The sequence below is a fragment of the Sodiomyces alcalophilus genome (assembly GCF_042370955.1).
Source record: "Sodiomyces alcalophilus JCM 7366 unplaced genomic scaffold ACRALscaffold_9, whole genome shotgun sequence".
Classification (NCBI taxonomy): Eukaryota; Fungi; Ascomycota; class Sordariomycetes; order Glomerellales; family Plectosphaerellaceae; genus Sodiomyces; species Sodiomyces alcalophilus.
Window position 1 is genome coordinate 2,129,538 of NW_027263540.1, and position 18,992 is coordinate 2,148,529.

At 38.4% G+C, this 18,992-nt stretch overlaps 1 protein-coding gene across 1 annotated transcript; it reads right to left on the reverse strand.

The window, feature by feature from the left end:
* Positions 1-608: 608 nt before the first annotated feature.
* On the reverse strand, positions 609-2,257 carry ACRALDRAFT_1063560 (uncharacterized protein). Its single transcript, XM_071016817.1, has 6 exons — positions 2,067-2,257; positions 1,861-1,982; positions 1,633-1,725; positions 1,405-1,558; positions 1,134-1,339; positions 609-1,047 (listed from the first exon to the last, which is right to left on the reverse strand). The coding sequence occupies exons 2-6, from the start codon at positions 1,927-1,929 to the stop codon at positions 913-915; spliced, it is 657 nt and encodes a 218-aa protein (XP_070871330.1). The 5' UTR covers positions 1,930-1,982; positions 2,067-2,257; the 3' UTR covers positions 609-912.
* Positions 2,258-18,992: the final 16,735 nt, after the last annotated feature.

Here is an 18,992-nt window from a genome sequence, read left to right on the forward strand (position 1 = left end):
TCAGGCTGATATTTATAATTCGTAGCGGCGCGCGATACCAGATACCGACCCTAGAGATATATTGAATTTAATCCCTACCTCCCTTTAGCTAAGCCCACTAAAATAGGCGTGCGTAATCGGGGTCCGTTTATAAGGCGAATGCTTAATGCGCGGCGTAATTAGGGGCATTCTCTGATTTTTAACGAATTTTTAAAGTTAAAGGGTTGATGGTGTTAAAGGAGGAAAACGCGCTGTAATGCGTTAGTGGGGTATTTCTAATCGCCACTTTTGCTTACCTATTATAATATAGGCTAGACTAAAATAGGAACGGAACTAGTTATTCCGTTTAGAAATTATATATAAGTTATATATAGAATTTAAGATAGTGCTCTTTAGTAGATTAAATCTATTTTAGGAAGTTAATTCTCTAAATAGATCTGCTACTATAAGTTTATAGATACTATATATATAATAACTAGCATAGTACTTCTAGTATAGTATAATATAAGGCCGTCTCTAACTAGTTTTATCCTATTATAATTAAAAGATAGAGTATATTGTAACTAGCCTAATTAAGCCAAATAGCAGAATTGTTACTATAGGAGGTTAGTATTACACGATATATTATTAGCAACTAGACAGCAAACTAAAGCAGAGTGTAAATAGAAACGTTTTAGAAGTCGTTTATACTGTCTATCAAGACTAGTTCCCTGAAGCGTAACTACGTACGCCAGTCTCGTATTATTCCGGCGTATAATGCTGGGCATTCAGCTAAGCACGTGGCTACTAACAGATGCGTATACTAGCTAGATCGAGCCAAGCGAATGCCTAATAACGCTAAGTTCCTGCTGACCTGACCGGTATCCTTCACTATCTCCTTGTGTCCTGTTAACCCAGCCTTAGAACAGCAGATACTGAGTATAGTATCGTCGCTCACAAGTCATCGTCGGAAAGTTCGCCTGGCAGAGGCAGAGCAGCAGCGTCATCCATTTCCTTCCTATACTCCTCCAAAAGCTTTTCGTCAACTTGTGCTGTTGGGGGAGCGAGAGCTGGCGCAGCAACGAATTCCTACGTGTTGTGGGAAGGAAAATTGGCATTAGCGCGACCCAAATACTCGTATGTCAAGACACTTATGAGGGTAGGGCACAACTTACAAGGGCGGGATTGCCAACCAGCTTGCGAGCAAGCCAGAGGAAAGGCTTCTCGAAGTTATAGTTGGATTTGGCCGAGATGTCGTAATACTGAAGGTTCTTCTTGCGATGGAAAGTGATCGTCTTGGCCTTGACCTTGCGCTCCTTCACGTCGACTTTGTTGCCACACAGAACGATGGGAATATTCTCGCAGACACGGACGAGATCACCTGCATTACGACCCTTGAGTTAGCATAACTAATCTGCGCGTGGGTTCTAAAGCCGGGGGTCTTACGATGCCAGTTGGGAACGTTTTTGTAGGTGATGCGAGAAGTGACGTCAAACATGATAATACCACATTGGCCATTGATATAATAGCCATCTCTGAGTCCCCCAAACTTCTCTTGGCCGGCGGTGTCCCAGACGTCAAACTGGATGTTACCAAAATTCTACGCAGGGGGTAATATTAGCATATGTAAGGTTCCTAGAACAGTCTGCGTGACTGGCACATAACATAGCTCACCGTCGAAAAGCCAAGAGGGTGGACTTCAACACCAAGTGTTGCCATGTATTTCTTCTCGAACTCGCCTGTCAGGTGGCGCTTGACAAATGTAGTCTACGCAAACCAAAGTCAGTGCCGAGCGATTGACTCTTAAGCCAATGTGACGATTAAGCGAGTATCGTTGCGGGGAGCCCACGACACGGTGCTACCGAACCCAAGATCCTGTGCAGACATGGAGTACATGTATACCTTGCCAGTGCCACCGTCTCCAACAAGAACAAGCTTGAAGGTCGGGACCTGCTCTTGTTTAGCGGCCATGATGGCAAGTGCGGACCGGACTGCTGGCTGGGCCACGGGTGATGATGTCTCAGCTGGCGAAAGGGTCAGTCGAGCGGCAATAACTGGGAACGGGACAAATGGAAAGAAATTTAGGTGCGGAACACGTTATGACGCACCGAAGAGTTACCGATGGACGGTTGGAAGGGCGGAATTAGAGTGCTAGAGTAGAAGGCGATATCACCACGAAACTTCGATTGAGGGTGACAAGAGTTAAGAGGGGTGGCGGGGATGGGATATCTTCGCTGTCAAGCAGCAGGGAGAAGCCTAAGCGAAAAATTCGTTGTCAGCCTAACTAGGCCTGATGACTAAGTACTGAATGTTGGATGAAGGATTGTGCGTGCTTCGCAGTTTTACTTCTGGCGCACAGGCTCCACAACTGAGACGGAATGGGTTGTTCCGGCCCGGAAAGTACAGTAGCACGAGTATATAGGTATCCTAAACTGTTGTGCAACAGCTTATAAACGATTTGCCGAGACAAACTGTCCATAATAATAGGACTATTCGGAAATAGTTTGATTATCTAATTATTTAGTTAAGTCCTAAGCGTTTAAGTGTCCGTAAACGTTTATAATTATAAGCGTTTATATTACTAAACGCTTATAAACCATGTCGATAACTTGGCCTTGTTTATGCCGAGATAAACGTTTATATAGTCGAAGCGTTTACTATCGCTAACGCTTATAATTATCCCCTATAAGAAGTAAACGTTTATAATTTCCTTTAATAGATTATAAACGTTTAGTATACGCTATAAATGTGTTTATAAACGGTTACCGTCTACTACACATTTCGCTTTAACTAACGTTATTTATTTAGCAAATAATAGTATTCTGTATTAATATTATATAGTTAACACACGATATTCTAGTTAAGTGCTTCACACATCCTAGCGCCAGTCGTGCTATATCCCCATTAGCGCCCACTATATTAGACACTAGACTTTAGTTATCGGCACTAAAAGTCTATCCATGTCCATAGCAACATAACTCTATTCTAGTCCTTAGCTATATTAAATCTTCCAATCGATATGGAGTAAGGGACTATATATAGGCCGAGGCCCGGCTTTATCCGCCGTGATTACGAGCTCCTATACGCCGTTATTAATCTCGAAAGGCACTATATATAGATACTCTGTGTGAATTAACGGCAGGCCGATAATAGTATAGTCGGGCTGGAACTAGAAGACGCGAAGGCTAGTAATGGGATTATCGGTGGGAGTCTGGATAATAGGCGTTATAACGCAAAAAACATAAGATTTACCGCCTATTATATAACGTGCGTGTAATAATTAGAATTAATTTAAGATATAGAGATAACCTAACCGGGATATAACTGGATATAGCTAGTGGACTTAATAGACTAACCTCGGTGGTCTTAGTACACGAAAATATAGTCGACGGCAGCTAATCTATATCGCTAACGTTTATATTCTGGGTCCGTACTATCTCTATAGTCGGTGTATCGTATAAAATCGCCGCGGTTAATCGAGAGTCGTTTACCCGGTTATTCGCTAAGTATACGGAATATTTAGTTAGTGGAATAACGCTACACAAGTTAATATATAGGGAACACGGTATAACGAATTCTGAAATAAGTACTATAAAGTCTCTAAGCCCATAATGCGTTAAAGAGTCCTGGTTAGTGATATAAGCCTTTAATATTATATACCAGGTAGTGCTTAATTACCGTAAGACGCTACTTAGCGTAAGGCCACTTAGCCTATATAAACGATATAGCTTACTCTCTACCTTATATAGGCCACTTAACCTATATATATTTTAACTAGCAGCCAGTTAGCTATATTATAATATATAATAAATAAAAGGCTCTCTTATACTCTAATACCCTCCCCTATATTATAAGACAAAGACTCCCGTATATTATTCTAGTATAACAGGCTAGGGTTTATCTTAATATACCTATTATTAAAAGAGAGGCGTTTTTACTAATATAAAGGGGTGGATCGGTGACCCAGTGCCATATCGTTAAGACATCACGTGACGTCATAGGACGTGCGCATCTTTTTCATTTATCTTGTATATTATATGTATATGGCGACGCCACCTAGACATAGAGGATGCTTATTATCCTATATAATTATTATCCTTTTAACCCTAAGTTTTGCCACGTTTATTATATTCACTTTATTTAAGCTACGTTACCCTAATCAGAGCAGCGCGCACCTCCAGGAACCTCTTTTAAAGGTCTCCTTATTATATATATTATTTTAGTTATATACACTTCGTGGTCTTAAGCACTCCTATTATCGAAGACTTATCCGAGATTATACTGCCTAAGCCATTCTGTATAGTAACGGCTTCGGCTTTCTTTAATTAGTACTCGGAGGCGGATCTATTAGGTGCCTAGGAAGTCCTGATCGTTTAATTAGGGTAACCGAAAATACTTAAGGGGAGTTCCGGCCTACCTAAATAAACTATACGTTATTTACGGAAATAAAGAGGGGAGTATACGGCTAAGGGGCTAAGATTAAAAATAAAGTATTAATATTTAAAATTAGTACGGAGATTACGATAATAGCCTAGGAAACCTGCCCCTATATAGCCTTAATAAGAACCTAATAACTAGAAATCAGGGACGGATCCTCCTTAATAAAAATAAGATAAAAGCTATAGACGGAGAGATAGACCCTTACCGCCGATAAGGTATAGGTAGATAGAAAAGCGAAAAATAGTTAAGAAAAAGATATAATAAATAGAATAAAGAATGGATTAACTATAAGATAGATTCCGTATATAGTATAGATATAGATATAGAGGGCGCGCTCCCTTACCGAAATAGGAAAAGCTACGGATATAGACTATTAGGGGCCGTAGAGCCTAGATATAAAAAGAATCTTTACTATAACCCTCTAAGTACGAAATAACGAAGGGGTAGAGTTAACCTTATTATAATTAGGGTAATAAAGGCCTATACGAATAGCGGTAAGTCCTTAGCCCCGAGGATTTTAAGAAAATCTAGTTATATAAGGCCCTAATAGTTAAAAGAACCTATTAAGGAGCCCCGAGATATCGCGCCCTTATAGACCCGGCGGTTAGGCGAACCTGCTAGTAAATCCTGGATACGATTTAAATTAATCTCCTATAATAGCTAGCGATAGCTTATCCTATTCCTTATAGGTATCTCTATTAGTTTAACTATAGTAGGTTCCCTCCTTAGCCTTAGCGGAGAATACTTATATTATATTCTTTAGGGCCCCTAAAAAAAGAGCTTCTTTTACCCCCTATCGCTAAGTGGAATTATCCTTAGAGTTATAGACTTAATACCCGACTACTTCTTAATTCTTAGCCCTTTCTTTCTTAAAGACCCTGATTCCCCTAATCTGCCTAAACCTATTATTATAATAGATTAACCCCCCCTTTTAATAATATAACGGCTTTATAGTAGACCGATTATCGTGACCCTCCCCCTACGGTTATAGTCTATAGCGACTCTAAGCCCGATAATAATAGTATGCACGCGGCTATCTTAACCCTAGCAACTATAGTTATGCCTAATTAGGGTAACGCCGCTTTTATAATTAACCCTCCTCTCGCGACCGCCTTACTTAGGTAAGGGGATATAGACCCTGGTATCGGCCCGTTAACGACTATCCTTTACGGTTAGGGCGTCCCGGTATCCGGCTACGGAGCCATACTAGCTTCCTTTTCGCCTAGTCAGGGTAACCCGACCCTTAGCGGCGGGCTAGTTCCCCGTATTCCCCCCGTTCCCCCTATTCCCCCTATTTCCCCCGGACTAAGCGCTCCGTAGTAGGCCCACGCTCCTAGTATAGAGGTCGCGCCTCCTAATAATATCCTAAAGAACTTTAAGGCGAGCCTTACCTTAAAGACGATCGCGGCTATCTACTAGTATATTAGCCTATACGACGATAAAAGGGATAGAGCTACTATTATATCTCGCGCGCCCCTAAACCCCTTTACTAAGGGAGCCCCTCGCTTTAATAAAAGGGCCCTATCTAACTTCCTTAGGGATTATTAAGACTACGCTAAGCTTAACCGCCTTAGCGAGGCTAATAAAATCTCCTATATTAGCCTATTCACGGAGGCTAATATCTATTTTACGGTTAAGAAAATAATCTGACTAGTCGAGGCGTCCGATAGCTAATAGAAGAACCTAAAGTAGCGGCTGATTAATAAATACTCCTACCTAGACCCCGACTAGCAGCTTAACCTATCCGATAAAGTGCGTTAACTATAACTTAGTTATAAGTATAAAAAGGTTAAGATAGTCTAATAAGTTAAATAGCTATTAATAAGCGTTATAGTGTAGAAGTTAAGAGCTAACGAAGTTAGCGGCACCTTTATTAAGGACTATAAGCTTTATAATATCTTCCTCGCTATCCTATACCGAGATATTAATATATAGCTTATAAATCGGATAAAGTATAAGTTTATTAACCTAAAGAACCGGCTATATAGGTATTACGATTTATCGGATATACTAAAAGAGTGGGTAGAAGACGTTTAGGTAGCCGATAGGCGGCCTATTAATAAGGTAGCGAGTATTATACAAATTTCTATTCCTACGCTAACTACTAAACCGATACTAGCTATTACGCCTTAGCCTAATTAGGCTAACCCGATAACGTATACGCCGATTATTTTATAGAGGCTTATTATAGTGCCTAAACCGGCTATATAGATAAGAAGTGATATAGATAAGTTAACGGAGCTTTTAGAGAAGTGTATTATCTTTATGGTTTATAACGGTATAGGCGTTATTAGGAACGCGGTTCCCTAAGTTATAGCCCTTTTATGTTAAGTAAGAGCCGATAAGGTTAACGCGATCCTTATTACCGACCCTTACCTAAAGACCCCGTTCTACGCTACCGTAAAGCAGTTTACTTTAGAGGGGCAGGATACCGCTCCGGTAGCTTATTATATTACCCCTGATTAGACTAATATCGGTATATATAAGGACGATATATAGTATAGGCGAGGGCTACCGCGGTACGGGAATAGGAATCCTTACCCTTATTCTAGCGGCCTATCATAATATCACTCTATTCATAACCTACCCCTTTATTGCTTTTATTATAAATAGGAGCGTTACCGCTATAAGTAATACGCGGTACTATAGCTAGATAAGACCTAGTACCTGGTTAGGTTCCGGTATTATAACTACCTTGCCTTAGACTAGAATAACGAGTAGCAGCCCTGCCCCTAGGATATATACCTTAAGTAGTAAGACTAGCTATACTAGCGGTCTATCCTTTACTAGCTTAGTATACGCCTTTAAGGGAAGTATAAAGACTTAGCTAAGGCCTATTATATTAGCACTAACTCCGGAAGCCTCCTTATTAAGATACAAGACGTTATAAGAGTAACGTTAGAATATTATACTAGGCTAAAGGAGGAAGAAGCGAAGGCTAAGGCTCCGTAATAAGCTTTAGCGTTAATTTTATATCTATTATATCCGATTATTAGTAGGCGGATATCTATACCGCGTTAAAGGATACTCGGAGAGAGTAGCCCCCCTTATAGCCTCTTTACACGACTAAGAGCGGGAGAGTCGTTAAAGCCACTCTTAAAGCCGTCTATTTCCTTAATTAAGTTATTAAAAAGCGCTTATAAAAGTTAAACCCTAGTTTAGGCTACCGGGTCCTAACTCTATATATAGCCGAGACTATTAATAAAAAAGTAGATATAGACGAAGCGCCGATATAGTATAAGTAATAGTAACTAGAGACTATTAGTAAATATAAGCCTAGCTACTCCGCGGATTAGCCTTATAACCTAAAATAAGCTTAATTAGAACTGGATAGGTAAATTAGGGACCTCTATATTAAGGTTCTTATTTAGTACCACTTTCTTACTAACCCGGATACGAAACTAGGAAATAATAAGAGGATATACGCCGCTAAGACTAGTTAACCGTAGCGCGAGATTATTCGTCTAACCGCTAATAAAGCCTTCTTCCTTAATAGATAAGGTCCCCTTAGTATACCTCCTCCCCTACCTTCGTTAAAAGGATATACCGTCTTATTCGCCTAACCTAATAATATTAGCTTAAGTACCCTTATTATCGTCGAGAGAGAGGTAGCCCTTAAAACCGATAACCCCTTAGTTATTACCCGGTATATAGTCTTAAAGTGCCGGCTTACTCGAAAGGGTGCTATAATATATAACCCTAATATTTTTATAAAGGCTATTATCGATATAAGGGCTACCTTTAATACTATCTTTATAGCCACTATAAAACGCTTCGGTTTAGAATATCGTATTAGCTAGACCGAGATCCGAAGTAAGGGCGTTAATAACTAGGAGGGGTAACCGTATACTAGATACCTTAAGGAGTGTTTATAGGTTAACGTATAAAACGGCGTCTTTAACTTCTAAGTCCTCCCCGGTCTAGGGCCTAATATACTACTTAGTATACCGTGGATCTAGGAGACTAGAGCGTCCTTTTCTTTCCGGGATAGTTAGATCGATACCGACTTTATACTTAGTAATACCCGTATTCTTATACCTATCGCTTATCGCGAGTAGATTAAGGAGATACTGAGGAACTAAAGCTAGCCGAACTATAAGGTTAATAAGAGGCGTCGGATCGATAAGGATCGGTCTAATTAGGCTAATTAATATTAGCTTTAGGATAGCGACCCTACCTATTAGCCTAGGGCCGCTACCTTACTATCTATTAAGGATAAGGCTAACTATTACCTTTCGGATATTCTAAAGGAGGGCGATAAGATTTAATATATAATTAAAGACGCCGATATAGCGTCTTTAGTGGCCTTTATATTCTTTAAGGAGAGTAAGCCACTTTTACTAAGGGTATATATAGCCTTAAGGGCGATACCACGGAATTAAGGCTAAGGGTATAGGAAATACGATAAGGAAACCTAATAACCCTATAAACACCGTTTTCTTTTATTACCACTATATTTTTCTATAGATCCTTATTATAGTTACCCTAATTAGCCTAATTTATACTAAATTATTTATACTAATTTTAAGCCGGAAGCGTAGAAGTCTTATTAGTTATTAACGTTATTAGCCCTAAGGGCTAAAGATACGCGTATTACTAGCGCTGCTATAATAGCTATAAAGAAGCTATAGGCCGCGAAGAGGAGAAAGCACTAAGACCTAATTAAGGAAGTATACTATTAGCCTAATTAGGCTATCTATACTATATATAAGCCGAAAGCCCTTAAAATTTACCCTATAAACGACGCGCTATCCGATAGTTCCGTCCCCGAAGGCGACCCCCTTTAGAAGCAGAAGATCCTAGCGGAAATTCCCGAGGATATATAGGAATAGGAAGATAACCGTTTTATTAGCCTAATCACCCTAAAGTTCTTTAAGATTACCCCTCGCTTAAGACTTACGGAAAAGCGACTTAAAGATATCTTAGACTCTACCGACTATCTATTACTTATAGAAAAGGAGCTCTTAATAAAGACCCTTCTAAACCGCGAAGCTACCCTTATATAGGATTAGTAAGAATATAAGAGGCTTAACCCTAGAGTCGCCCCGCTATAGAAGATTAAGGTGGTTCCGTATAAGGTATAGTAGGCGAAAGGGATCCTTATTCCGAGAGCCCTAGAGTCTATTATCGTTAAGATAATTAAGGATAGAAAGGATAAAGGGGTTATTAAGGAAAGCCACGCGGCCTACCGAAACCCCTAGTTTCTTATAAAGAAGAAAGACGGTAATATACGCCTTATTAACTCTGCTACTAAGATTAACGCTATTACCCTACGCGATACCTTTATCCCGCCTAGGGCTAACGAGCTTTCCGAGGACTTTAGTATATATAGGATAGTTTCCTTTCTGGATTTCCTCTCTAGTTATAACTAGGTTACTCTTAATAAGGAATTAAGGGACTTAATAACCTTTATTATAGTTTTAGGACTCTTTAGAATATATACCCTTTTATAAAGGGCGACTAACTTAATAGCCTAACTTATATATACTATAACCCGTATCCTTTATAACCTTATTCCTTAATACTACCGACCCTTTATTAATAATATTATAGTTAAAGGGCCGACCACTACCTATAATAATACCCTAATTAAACCTAGAATTCGCTACTATATAGCCAAGTATATTAGTAATATTAATAAAGTCCTTCTTAATATAGAGCTCGCTAGAGGTATTATGGCTAGCGCTAAAAGCTAATAGTATTAGAAAGCGGCTATTATTATAGGCTATATATACGGAACCGATAGTCGTTCCCCTAAGTAGGCTAAGGTAGCTAAGTTAACTAAGTAGTAGAAGTGCCGGACTATTTCCGAAGTCCGTTCTTTTCTTAGTCTCGCTACCCTTTACTGTATCTAGATCTACCGCTTCGTTATTATTATAGGGCTATTAATAGACCTACTAAAAAAGACTTCCGTCTTCCTATAAAGCGAGCCTTAGTAATACATTATAAACACTCTTAAGGTTACCCTAACCTCTATACTAGTTCTAATCACTATTAAGTACGGTAAAGGGGCTAGTATTATCTACGTAATTATCGATATATATATTAAGGGCTAGGGCGGAATCTTAGGCTAGTATATTAATAAGAAGAAAGCTATTACCCGGTATAAAAGCGGTAGATAAAGCCTAGCGGAGAAGGTTTATAACGCCGGTAAACTAAAGCTAAGGGGAGTATTAAAGGTGCTTCGCCGACTCTATAACTATCTTTATAGAGTCCGCTTTATACTAGAAATGGATACTTAAGCCTTAGTATCCTAGCTTAGTGGTTCTGCCACGGACCTGCCCGGCGCACTTATTACTTAGTGGATTACCTAGATCCGACTCTTTAACTTTAAGGTTAAGTATATTAAAGGAACTAAGAATACTACGGCTAATAGGCTTTTAAGGATACCTACTACTCCGTTTAATTAGGCTAATAACGCTATAAAGGGAGATATTAATAACTTTATTAATAGCCGAATCTTCCTTATAAATACGGATAAAAAGTTTAATAACCCTACCCTAGCCGAAGACGTTATAGACCCGGATATTACCTAAAGCCAGTTCTCTTAATAAGTGGCCTTATATTTAATAAGCCTACGGATACCCTTTAGAATAGACCCTTATAACGCCCGCCGCGTTAGAGATTAATTAACCTATGTTTTTATAAAGGACAGTCTATTATAGATAAGAGTCACTAAGAAAGATTCGACTCTTAAAAGGTGGATTAATAATAAAGAGACTTAGGTTACTCTAATTAGGAAAGCCTATAATAAGTCAGGCTATTATATAAGGGACCGGATATACTAGAAGCTTACCCCCCTATACACCTAGGACGGGATCTATAAGTAAACTAAGGAGGTTATCGAAGTATACGCCGAGTATTAGAGCCGTTAAGGTAAAGCACGCGAAGACCCCCTAATCGCCACCTAACTGCCTTAATAAGCCCTCCCCTTTATATAAGTAAGTCTTAATATCCAGTATCTTAACGGGTATTATTTAGTAGAAGCTTAATATATATTCACGGGATAGGTCGAAGCCCGTCTACTACGGAAGAACACGTCGCGAGCCGCTATAATATTCTTATAGGAAGACGTTATCTGCCGGTATAGACTATACTAGTATATTATTATAGACGGAGGCTATAAGAATAAGGGCAGCGTGATTAAGCTAAATCGGGTATACCTAATAAAGCGTAAGATTATCTTTACCTACTACCCCCGCGCTAATAGTCTAAATAAGGTAGGATATAAGCCTATCGCCTATACGCTTACTATCTAATAGAAGATTTACCGCGGTACGTTATATAAGATCCTGCTTATAATCCTTTTCGCGGACTATATAACTATCCGAGTATCCACCGGAAAGACCCCCTTTTACCTCCTCTATAGCTATAAGGCTATTACGCCTATTAAGACGACCTGCCTTACTTAGAGAGTTCTTAACTAGGGCCGCGTTAAGACCCCCGAAGAAGAGATATTGCTACGCCTAAGGGCCTTCGCTTAGTTAGAAGCCGACCGGAGGACTATTACCGATATAGTTAATATGTAACGGTAGTAAAAGACGGACTCTATTAACCTTTTAAGAGTTAGGAACCTATATAAATAAAGACTCTAAGTCGGCGACCTTATCCTTATACACGATACTAAACTAGCTATTAATATAAGCCGCGATAAGAAGCTAGACTACCGCTAGAATAGCCTATTTTATATTATATTATCTAATCAGGATAATAAGACCTTTAGGCTATTAACTTTATTAGGGAAAGAGCTCTAAGGCGTTACTTTTACCGCTAACCGCCTTAAGAAATTTATCTAGGATAAAGACGGATACTAAAAGCCGGAGGACTAGATAATACTAGAAAGGGATTACGCTAAAAAACTAATAATTACGTACCATGCCCGTGGTATCCTTATCGATAAAGAGCTGGTTAAAGCACCCCTTCTCCTAGGTGAATCCATTAATAAAGATACTAGGGCCGAGGATAATAAGCGTTAAGATAACGCAGGTTCCCTTAATTAGACCGTTAACGCACTCCTATAACGGTTAGCAAGACTTCGGGATATACTAGGCGAGTATTATAAAAGGTTAGAAGTAAAGCTCCGGAAAGCGATATAGTCGGGAAGAGTCGAAGTCTATATCCTTAGAGATCCTGACTTTAACCTAAGTAAGTATAAGGACTATACTAGGACCTTATACTTTATCCCCTATTATTACTTCCTACTTAGTTAACCTAATCGTGGTAATACTATACTTAATAAGAGTCTTATATATAGTATTAGGGCCGAGGATATATAAGGCACCGCTATCTGCTTATTATTAAAAACTAACTACCACACCCTAAAACAACAACACTATTTTTAGGACTCCTTAACTCGCTCTTTTTCCTATTTCTTTCCTGTTTACCCTTTATTACCCTAATCACCCTATTCCACGCCCTTCTACTTATTATTTTATTTCTTAGTTCCTTTTATTTATATTTTACTATTACTATTTTTTATTTATATATATTAACTAAGTAAATACCGTAAAGATATATCCACTAAATATATTTATTATTTATTTACCTTTCCTTTACCCGTTTACGCCGCGCACCGAAACAAAATATCCTAATTATACTAAGGTTACCCTGATTATAGTAATCACTACCCGAATCACCTATCTATATCTTACTTCGGGTCGCTCTTATAATTACTATTACTAGGGCTATACACTTCCGACTTATACCGCCAAACCTAAGCCCTAGAGATAAAGGGAATATAATACTACTCTACTATCTCTTCTTAATCCCTTTTTATCGGGTTATTTTAAAGAATATAATAGAACTTGTCGAGGTTATCCTTATATTTATACGCTAATACAGGGACTTATGCTATTATATAGTCCTATAGTTTAAGGCCCCTTCCTTTATAAACGTCGCGTATCTGCTAAGCACTTTTACGGTATAGAGTAATGGTGCTTACCACGAAAACGCCGTACTAAGGCGAACGCCGTGGATATATCTTATTATCGTATACGGACTATAGCACTATTAGTAAGTCTTTAGTATATGGATTAGCGTGACTAATACCTATATAGTTATTATCTGGCTATAAGACCTCCTGATTAGACTAATAGAACTGCTTTTAAACTTTATTATCACGATATATATAAGCTATCTCGTGAAAATAGTAGTTAGCGTAGTCCGGAAATCGATCGTTACGCTAAAGCGATACGCACTTAAAGAAAGGATAAGTGATCTTATTATTAACCCGATTACTTATAGCCGACCACTATTCCTTATAATACTAGTATAGCACCTTATTAATAACCCCGAACCCTTAGATAATTAGGGCTCTGACCGTATAAGCCCGGGTCACCGTCTTTATAATAGACTCCCTTTATAGACTAGCGAGATCCTTAGCTATAAATACACGGCGACAAAATAAAGATAAACTATTACTAGACCTTACCTTCTTAAATAGCTCCTATTCTATGTCTTTATTAATAAGATTTAGCAGGCTATCCTATACCCGGCCCGCGATGGTAGCCTTAGAGTTACCTTAGATAACTTAGCCCACGAAATCTAGTTTAATATACGAAGCGTTACCCTTATTAGCCACTTCGTACTAAATAAAGTACGAGTTTACTTATATCTATAATATTAGCTTACCCTGATTAGGGTAATAAGATAAGAAGCGTAAAGAGAACTTATTACTATATCTTAGACTATCGTAAAAATATTATACTTATTAACCGTACCTACGATAAGTCGTGTCTTAGAGTAGAAGCACGGTATAGGATAGACTAACTCTTAACGAGCCACGGCTTTCTTACGGTTATAAGAGCTAAGCTTATTAAGCCTTATGATTAAAGCTTTAGCGGATATATCGATAATCTTATTATTATTATTATTAATAAGAAGTTTATAGAAAAACACGATATCGAGTCGTAAGATAAGGTGAAGACGTAGAGCCTAAAAGATACGCCTCTAGCTAGTAGCCCTCCGCCTTATATCCCTTAACGATAAGTGATATAGCCTAGCGATTTATAGTATTAGTGACTTAAGGAGGCATAGTTAAATAAATAACCTATTTTAAGTTACTAAAAGATTAGGCTTTAAGCGTGATTTATGATTACCTTCCTTACGTCGCTTTATTATATAGTTACGATTCTAGGTATAATAGAAAAGGTACTATCTAATCTTTCGTCTAATTAGATCGGTTATATAGTAAGCCGACTTCTATATTTAGATCTCGCGCCTAATTCACTAAGTTACCTTTATCCGAAAACTATAAATAATATTAGGATTACCCTTTCTTTAATAATCACGACCCTATTTAATAGGCAGCCGTAATAGAAACTCTAGTTAAAGCTAGTCTTATAAGGGAGGCACTGCCTAGAAATATTAGATATCGAGAGAGGATATATATCACCTATTACTAGCTTTAGTCGACCCGTTTTCCCTCTCTTCCTCTTTTTTCCTATATCGTTAGGTTCGTTTTTCTAACTCACCCCGCTATCTATTTCTTTACTATTAATTACCCCGCTGCCCTTATATATTTCCCCTTATATCCTCCGCCTACACGTTACCGTGATTAGGCTAATAGAGATATTTAGAATATCTGCTTCCCCCACCTTTAACTACTAGGAGCCGGCTCCCGCCGGTCCTATCCTTACCGCTAATATCGTTCCCGTTACTTGTGTTACTATTAATAAGACTATACGCCCCCGTTATATCGGCGACCCTAATAATAGCCGATAGGTGTTTTCTTAGTAAGGTCTACCGCACCGTTTATTTAACGTCCCCGATAACGCTACTCCCTTTATAGGCTTCCCTTAGTAGCCTAAGGATAATATACGCGTAGTCTAACGCCGCCTCGAGAATACTATAGATAGCAAACTTAACGCTACTATAATTAATATAATACTCCCTTATATCCCTATAGTAAGCATATTTAGTAAGAGGTCCTAGAATGCTTATCCTATAGTGTAGTTATCGTTTAGGATATACTATAACCTAACGAATAAGTGATAGCTAGAGAAAGGCAGTCTAGAGGATATAATACGTGTAATATTTAAGCGTAGATAAGGGGATAGCCGTCCCGTAGCCTAGGTTAATATTACCCTTTACTAGGAGTTAAATAGCCGGACGCTAGTATACTCTCCTTAACAGCTTAAAGAGATTAACCGTATTAAGAGAAGTCGCTTTATCCTTATTATTTATCACTTCGATAATCACTTTATTAGTCTAATTATAAATTAAGAGATATAGTGTATATATAGATACGATAGTATTTAGAATACTAGTAATACTAAGGACCGCCTCCCACGGTTATTTAAGTATACTATAGTTAGCTACGCAGCATTAATATACCCGATAAGGCCGTCTCTAGTCTTACTCGCCGTTTTTATATTATTCCCGGCCCTTATTAGATAGATAATTACTTATATAGTCTCTTTATTATCGAGTAGACACGAGCCGTTATCTAAGAGGGCCATTTATTCCCTTAGAGCTTAAAGATTTATCGGTTTACGTAAGGACGTTGCTATAGGAGTAATAGCGCCGCTTATACGCGTTATATTAAGGAAGAATAGCTATCTTATATCGGAGCGATTCTCGGTTTTAGCTACTAGAAGATATTAGTAATTCTAGTTCCCCTAATCTCCTCTGCCGCCTCCTCCTAAGAGTATAGGTTTTACCCTTATTAATAAGCCTATTATTAAATCCAAGTCTATAGCTCCTGGTTCTTCTAATCAGGTTAAGAAGAAGACTTAGACGCTACTTAGGAGTACTCCTAAGAAAGATACTAGTGTCCCGGTGCGTCCTAAGGCGCCTAAGAATATCCCTAAGAAGCCTTCGGTACCGGTTACGCCTAAGAAGGTCACTAAGGTTATAAAGAGTCCTAAGAAAACTCCTAAGTCCTCTAAGCCTTCTAAGTTCGCTAGTATCAACTTAAATAGTTATAAGATTATTTAGATATCGCTAAAGAAAGTCTTAGTGCAGCCTAGGAAGATTAATATCCAGGGTAAATTAATTAAGGATATAGAGAAGTAAGACAAGGGTATCGAGATATCTCGTAGCCACCTATTCTATAGGCTATATAATCCTCGCCCTATAGACTCTTATATTAGCCCGATTAGGCCTAGCTTATTCTCCCGGGACGACTAGGTTTATTTATATAATAGTATCTACTATATAACACTTTATAACGCCGCCGTTAATAGTTCTTTATATATACCGCCTTTACGCGCGATTCCCTAGGAAGGGTGGTTATAATATAATGCTAGGATTAAGTAGGACGGGGATATAGTTATAGCCACTATAAAGCGAGTATATACCGAGAAGGAGGACTATATAGTCGGCGGATAGACTCTCCGTAAGCGTAAATAAGCCTTTAGAATAGTTTTACTAGATTATACTTAGCTTAATCAGGGTAACCTAATTATATTAGAGTTATTATAGCCACGAGGATATAAGTAAGATTACTAGGGCCGATTATAGAGGGGTGGATCAGAGACCTAGTGCTATATCGTTAGGATATTACGTAGCGTTATAGGACGCGCGTATCTTTTTTATTTATTTTATATATTATATATATATAGCGACGCCACCTAGACACAGAGGATGCTTATTATCCTATATAATTATTATGCTTTTAACCCTAAGTTTTACCACGTTTATTATATTCACTTCGTTCAAGCTACGTTACCCTGATCAGAGCAGCGCGCACCTCTAGGAACCTCTTTTATAGGTCTCCTTATTATATATGTTATTTTGGTTATATACACTTCGTGGTCTTAAGCACTCCTATTATCAAAGACTTATCCGAGATTACACTGCCTAAGCCGTTCTGTATAGTAACGGCTTCGCCTTTCTTTACTAACTAATCCAGTTATTTAAGCCGAATAACGTGACCGGATTATTATAGCTTCTCTAGTATGCCTTGGTAAGCCTGCTTCCAAATTAAGAATCTATATTCTTTTTACGAAGGGGTATCTTAGCTAACTAAATAGTAGATACTTTAATTCTCGTAAACACGGCCGTATTAGGATATTTATTATCGCTAATAATAATCTGCTTAGTTAACGCAATATTATCTATGTTATTATCGCCGTCCGATTTTTTAACTATCTATGATACTAATAGTGTTATAAGATTCCGGAATACGTTAGGGCAGGCATCCCTAAGGCGTTTAAGCTATACTATTATATTAGGCTTTTCGGTATGGAATATATCAAGTAGCACGAGGCGGATAGTCTACTAGATGTTCTCGAATATAAATAAGTCCTTCTTGGGTAACCGATAGTTTATACGATACATAACGGCCTTATATAACCTAGGTGTTTTAAATAGTAGGTAAGTACTTATATATTCGATATATTACTCGATAAATGTATATAGACATAGAACTAACTTATGCTTCATTTCTCTAGCGAGTACTATTATAGGCGACGGGAGGCTATACTCCTGTATTATATCGGCGTAATATAGCCCAATATGTATATTAGGTCGAGCGAGCCACTAATAGTACTTCGTGGCCTTACAGGTGGATAATTCCTCGTTAAGGGGATCGTCGGGTTGTCGACCTGTCTCTAAGGCCTTAATGATTTCGAAGATAATAGCCTCTTCGACTATATCTATTAAAACACTAAGTGCAGCGAGCTTACTAATCACACTAGTACTAGTAGAAGCCTCGGCTATAGTGGAAGTGGTTAACTCCACTAACCCGGCTCGGGATTATCGACGGCTAAAGGTGGCACTAGCTACTATATTATAGAACTTCTAAAAAAAACCCGCGATCTTCTAATTTACTCTATAAATCGACGACGATCGCGGTTATACCCCAGGAGATTAGTAGAGGTAAGAAGGATATTTATACGTATATTATTAACTAGTACCGTAGTAATAATATTAATAACGGACTTGCCTAACCGAATATTATCCTTAAAGGCTAATTCGATCCCCCACACGAATACCTTCTTAATAAGGGTCTCCTTTAACTATAGGCGTGTTAATACAGGGATCTAAACATACTATTAGGTATACTCCTATAACGAATAGCTTAGCAGGTGGTAAGGGGATTATATACGCTTCTATCCTAGTAGCGAAGGAAAGAGCCGTAAGATTTTAGCGTATTACGTAATGCCGGTGGGTATAAGTATCTGGTCTATAATTAGTATATGAAGTCTCTTAGTAAGACCGCTATAGTTTGAATAGGTAGTATTAGGTGGTCGAGAACGGATAATATCTAGGACCGGCGTAATAATAAAGAGTATAGGCCTTTCTACTACTATACCGTGCTTAGTTACGTATATCTCCTTTCTGTTCTTCCTTACTAGGCTATCGATATACCAACGTTAACGCATTACTTTATAGTGGAATCGTGCCTAGGCACTGCTACTAATATTAAAGTCTAGATTACCTCGGTTAGTATACGGAATTATACAGAATCGGCAGCCCTGATTAGCTATAGGCCGTTCAAACCCCGAATTCTCTTGCTGTTACGGGAAGTCGCCGATATCTGCTATAATAAATATAGTAAAGAAATAATGGTCGCTATAACTCTGACTCTGACTCTGACTCTGGTAATATATACCCTCTTCGAGATCTCTTAGACGCCCACTAATAGCTTT

Bases quoted from the DNA above. Each gene is read 5' to 3' on its own strand.
- ACRALDRAFT_1063560 (XM_071016817.1), bottom strand. From the start codon at position 1,929: ATGGCCGCTAAACAAGAGCAGGTCCCGACCTTCAAGCTTGTTCTTGTT. The intron at 1,559-1,632 runs GTGAGCTATGTT...CCCCCTGCGTAG, and splicing joins ACCCTCTTGGCTTTTCGACG to AATTTTGGTAACATCCAGTT. The intron at 1,048-1,133 runs GTAAGTTGTGCC...CACAACACGTAG, and splicing joins TGGTTGGCAATCCCGCCCTT to GAATTCGTTGCTGCGCCAGC.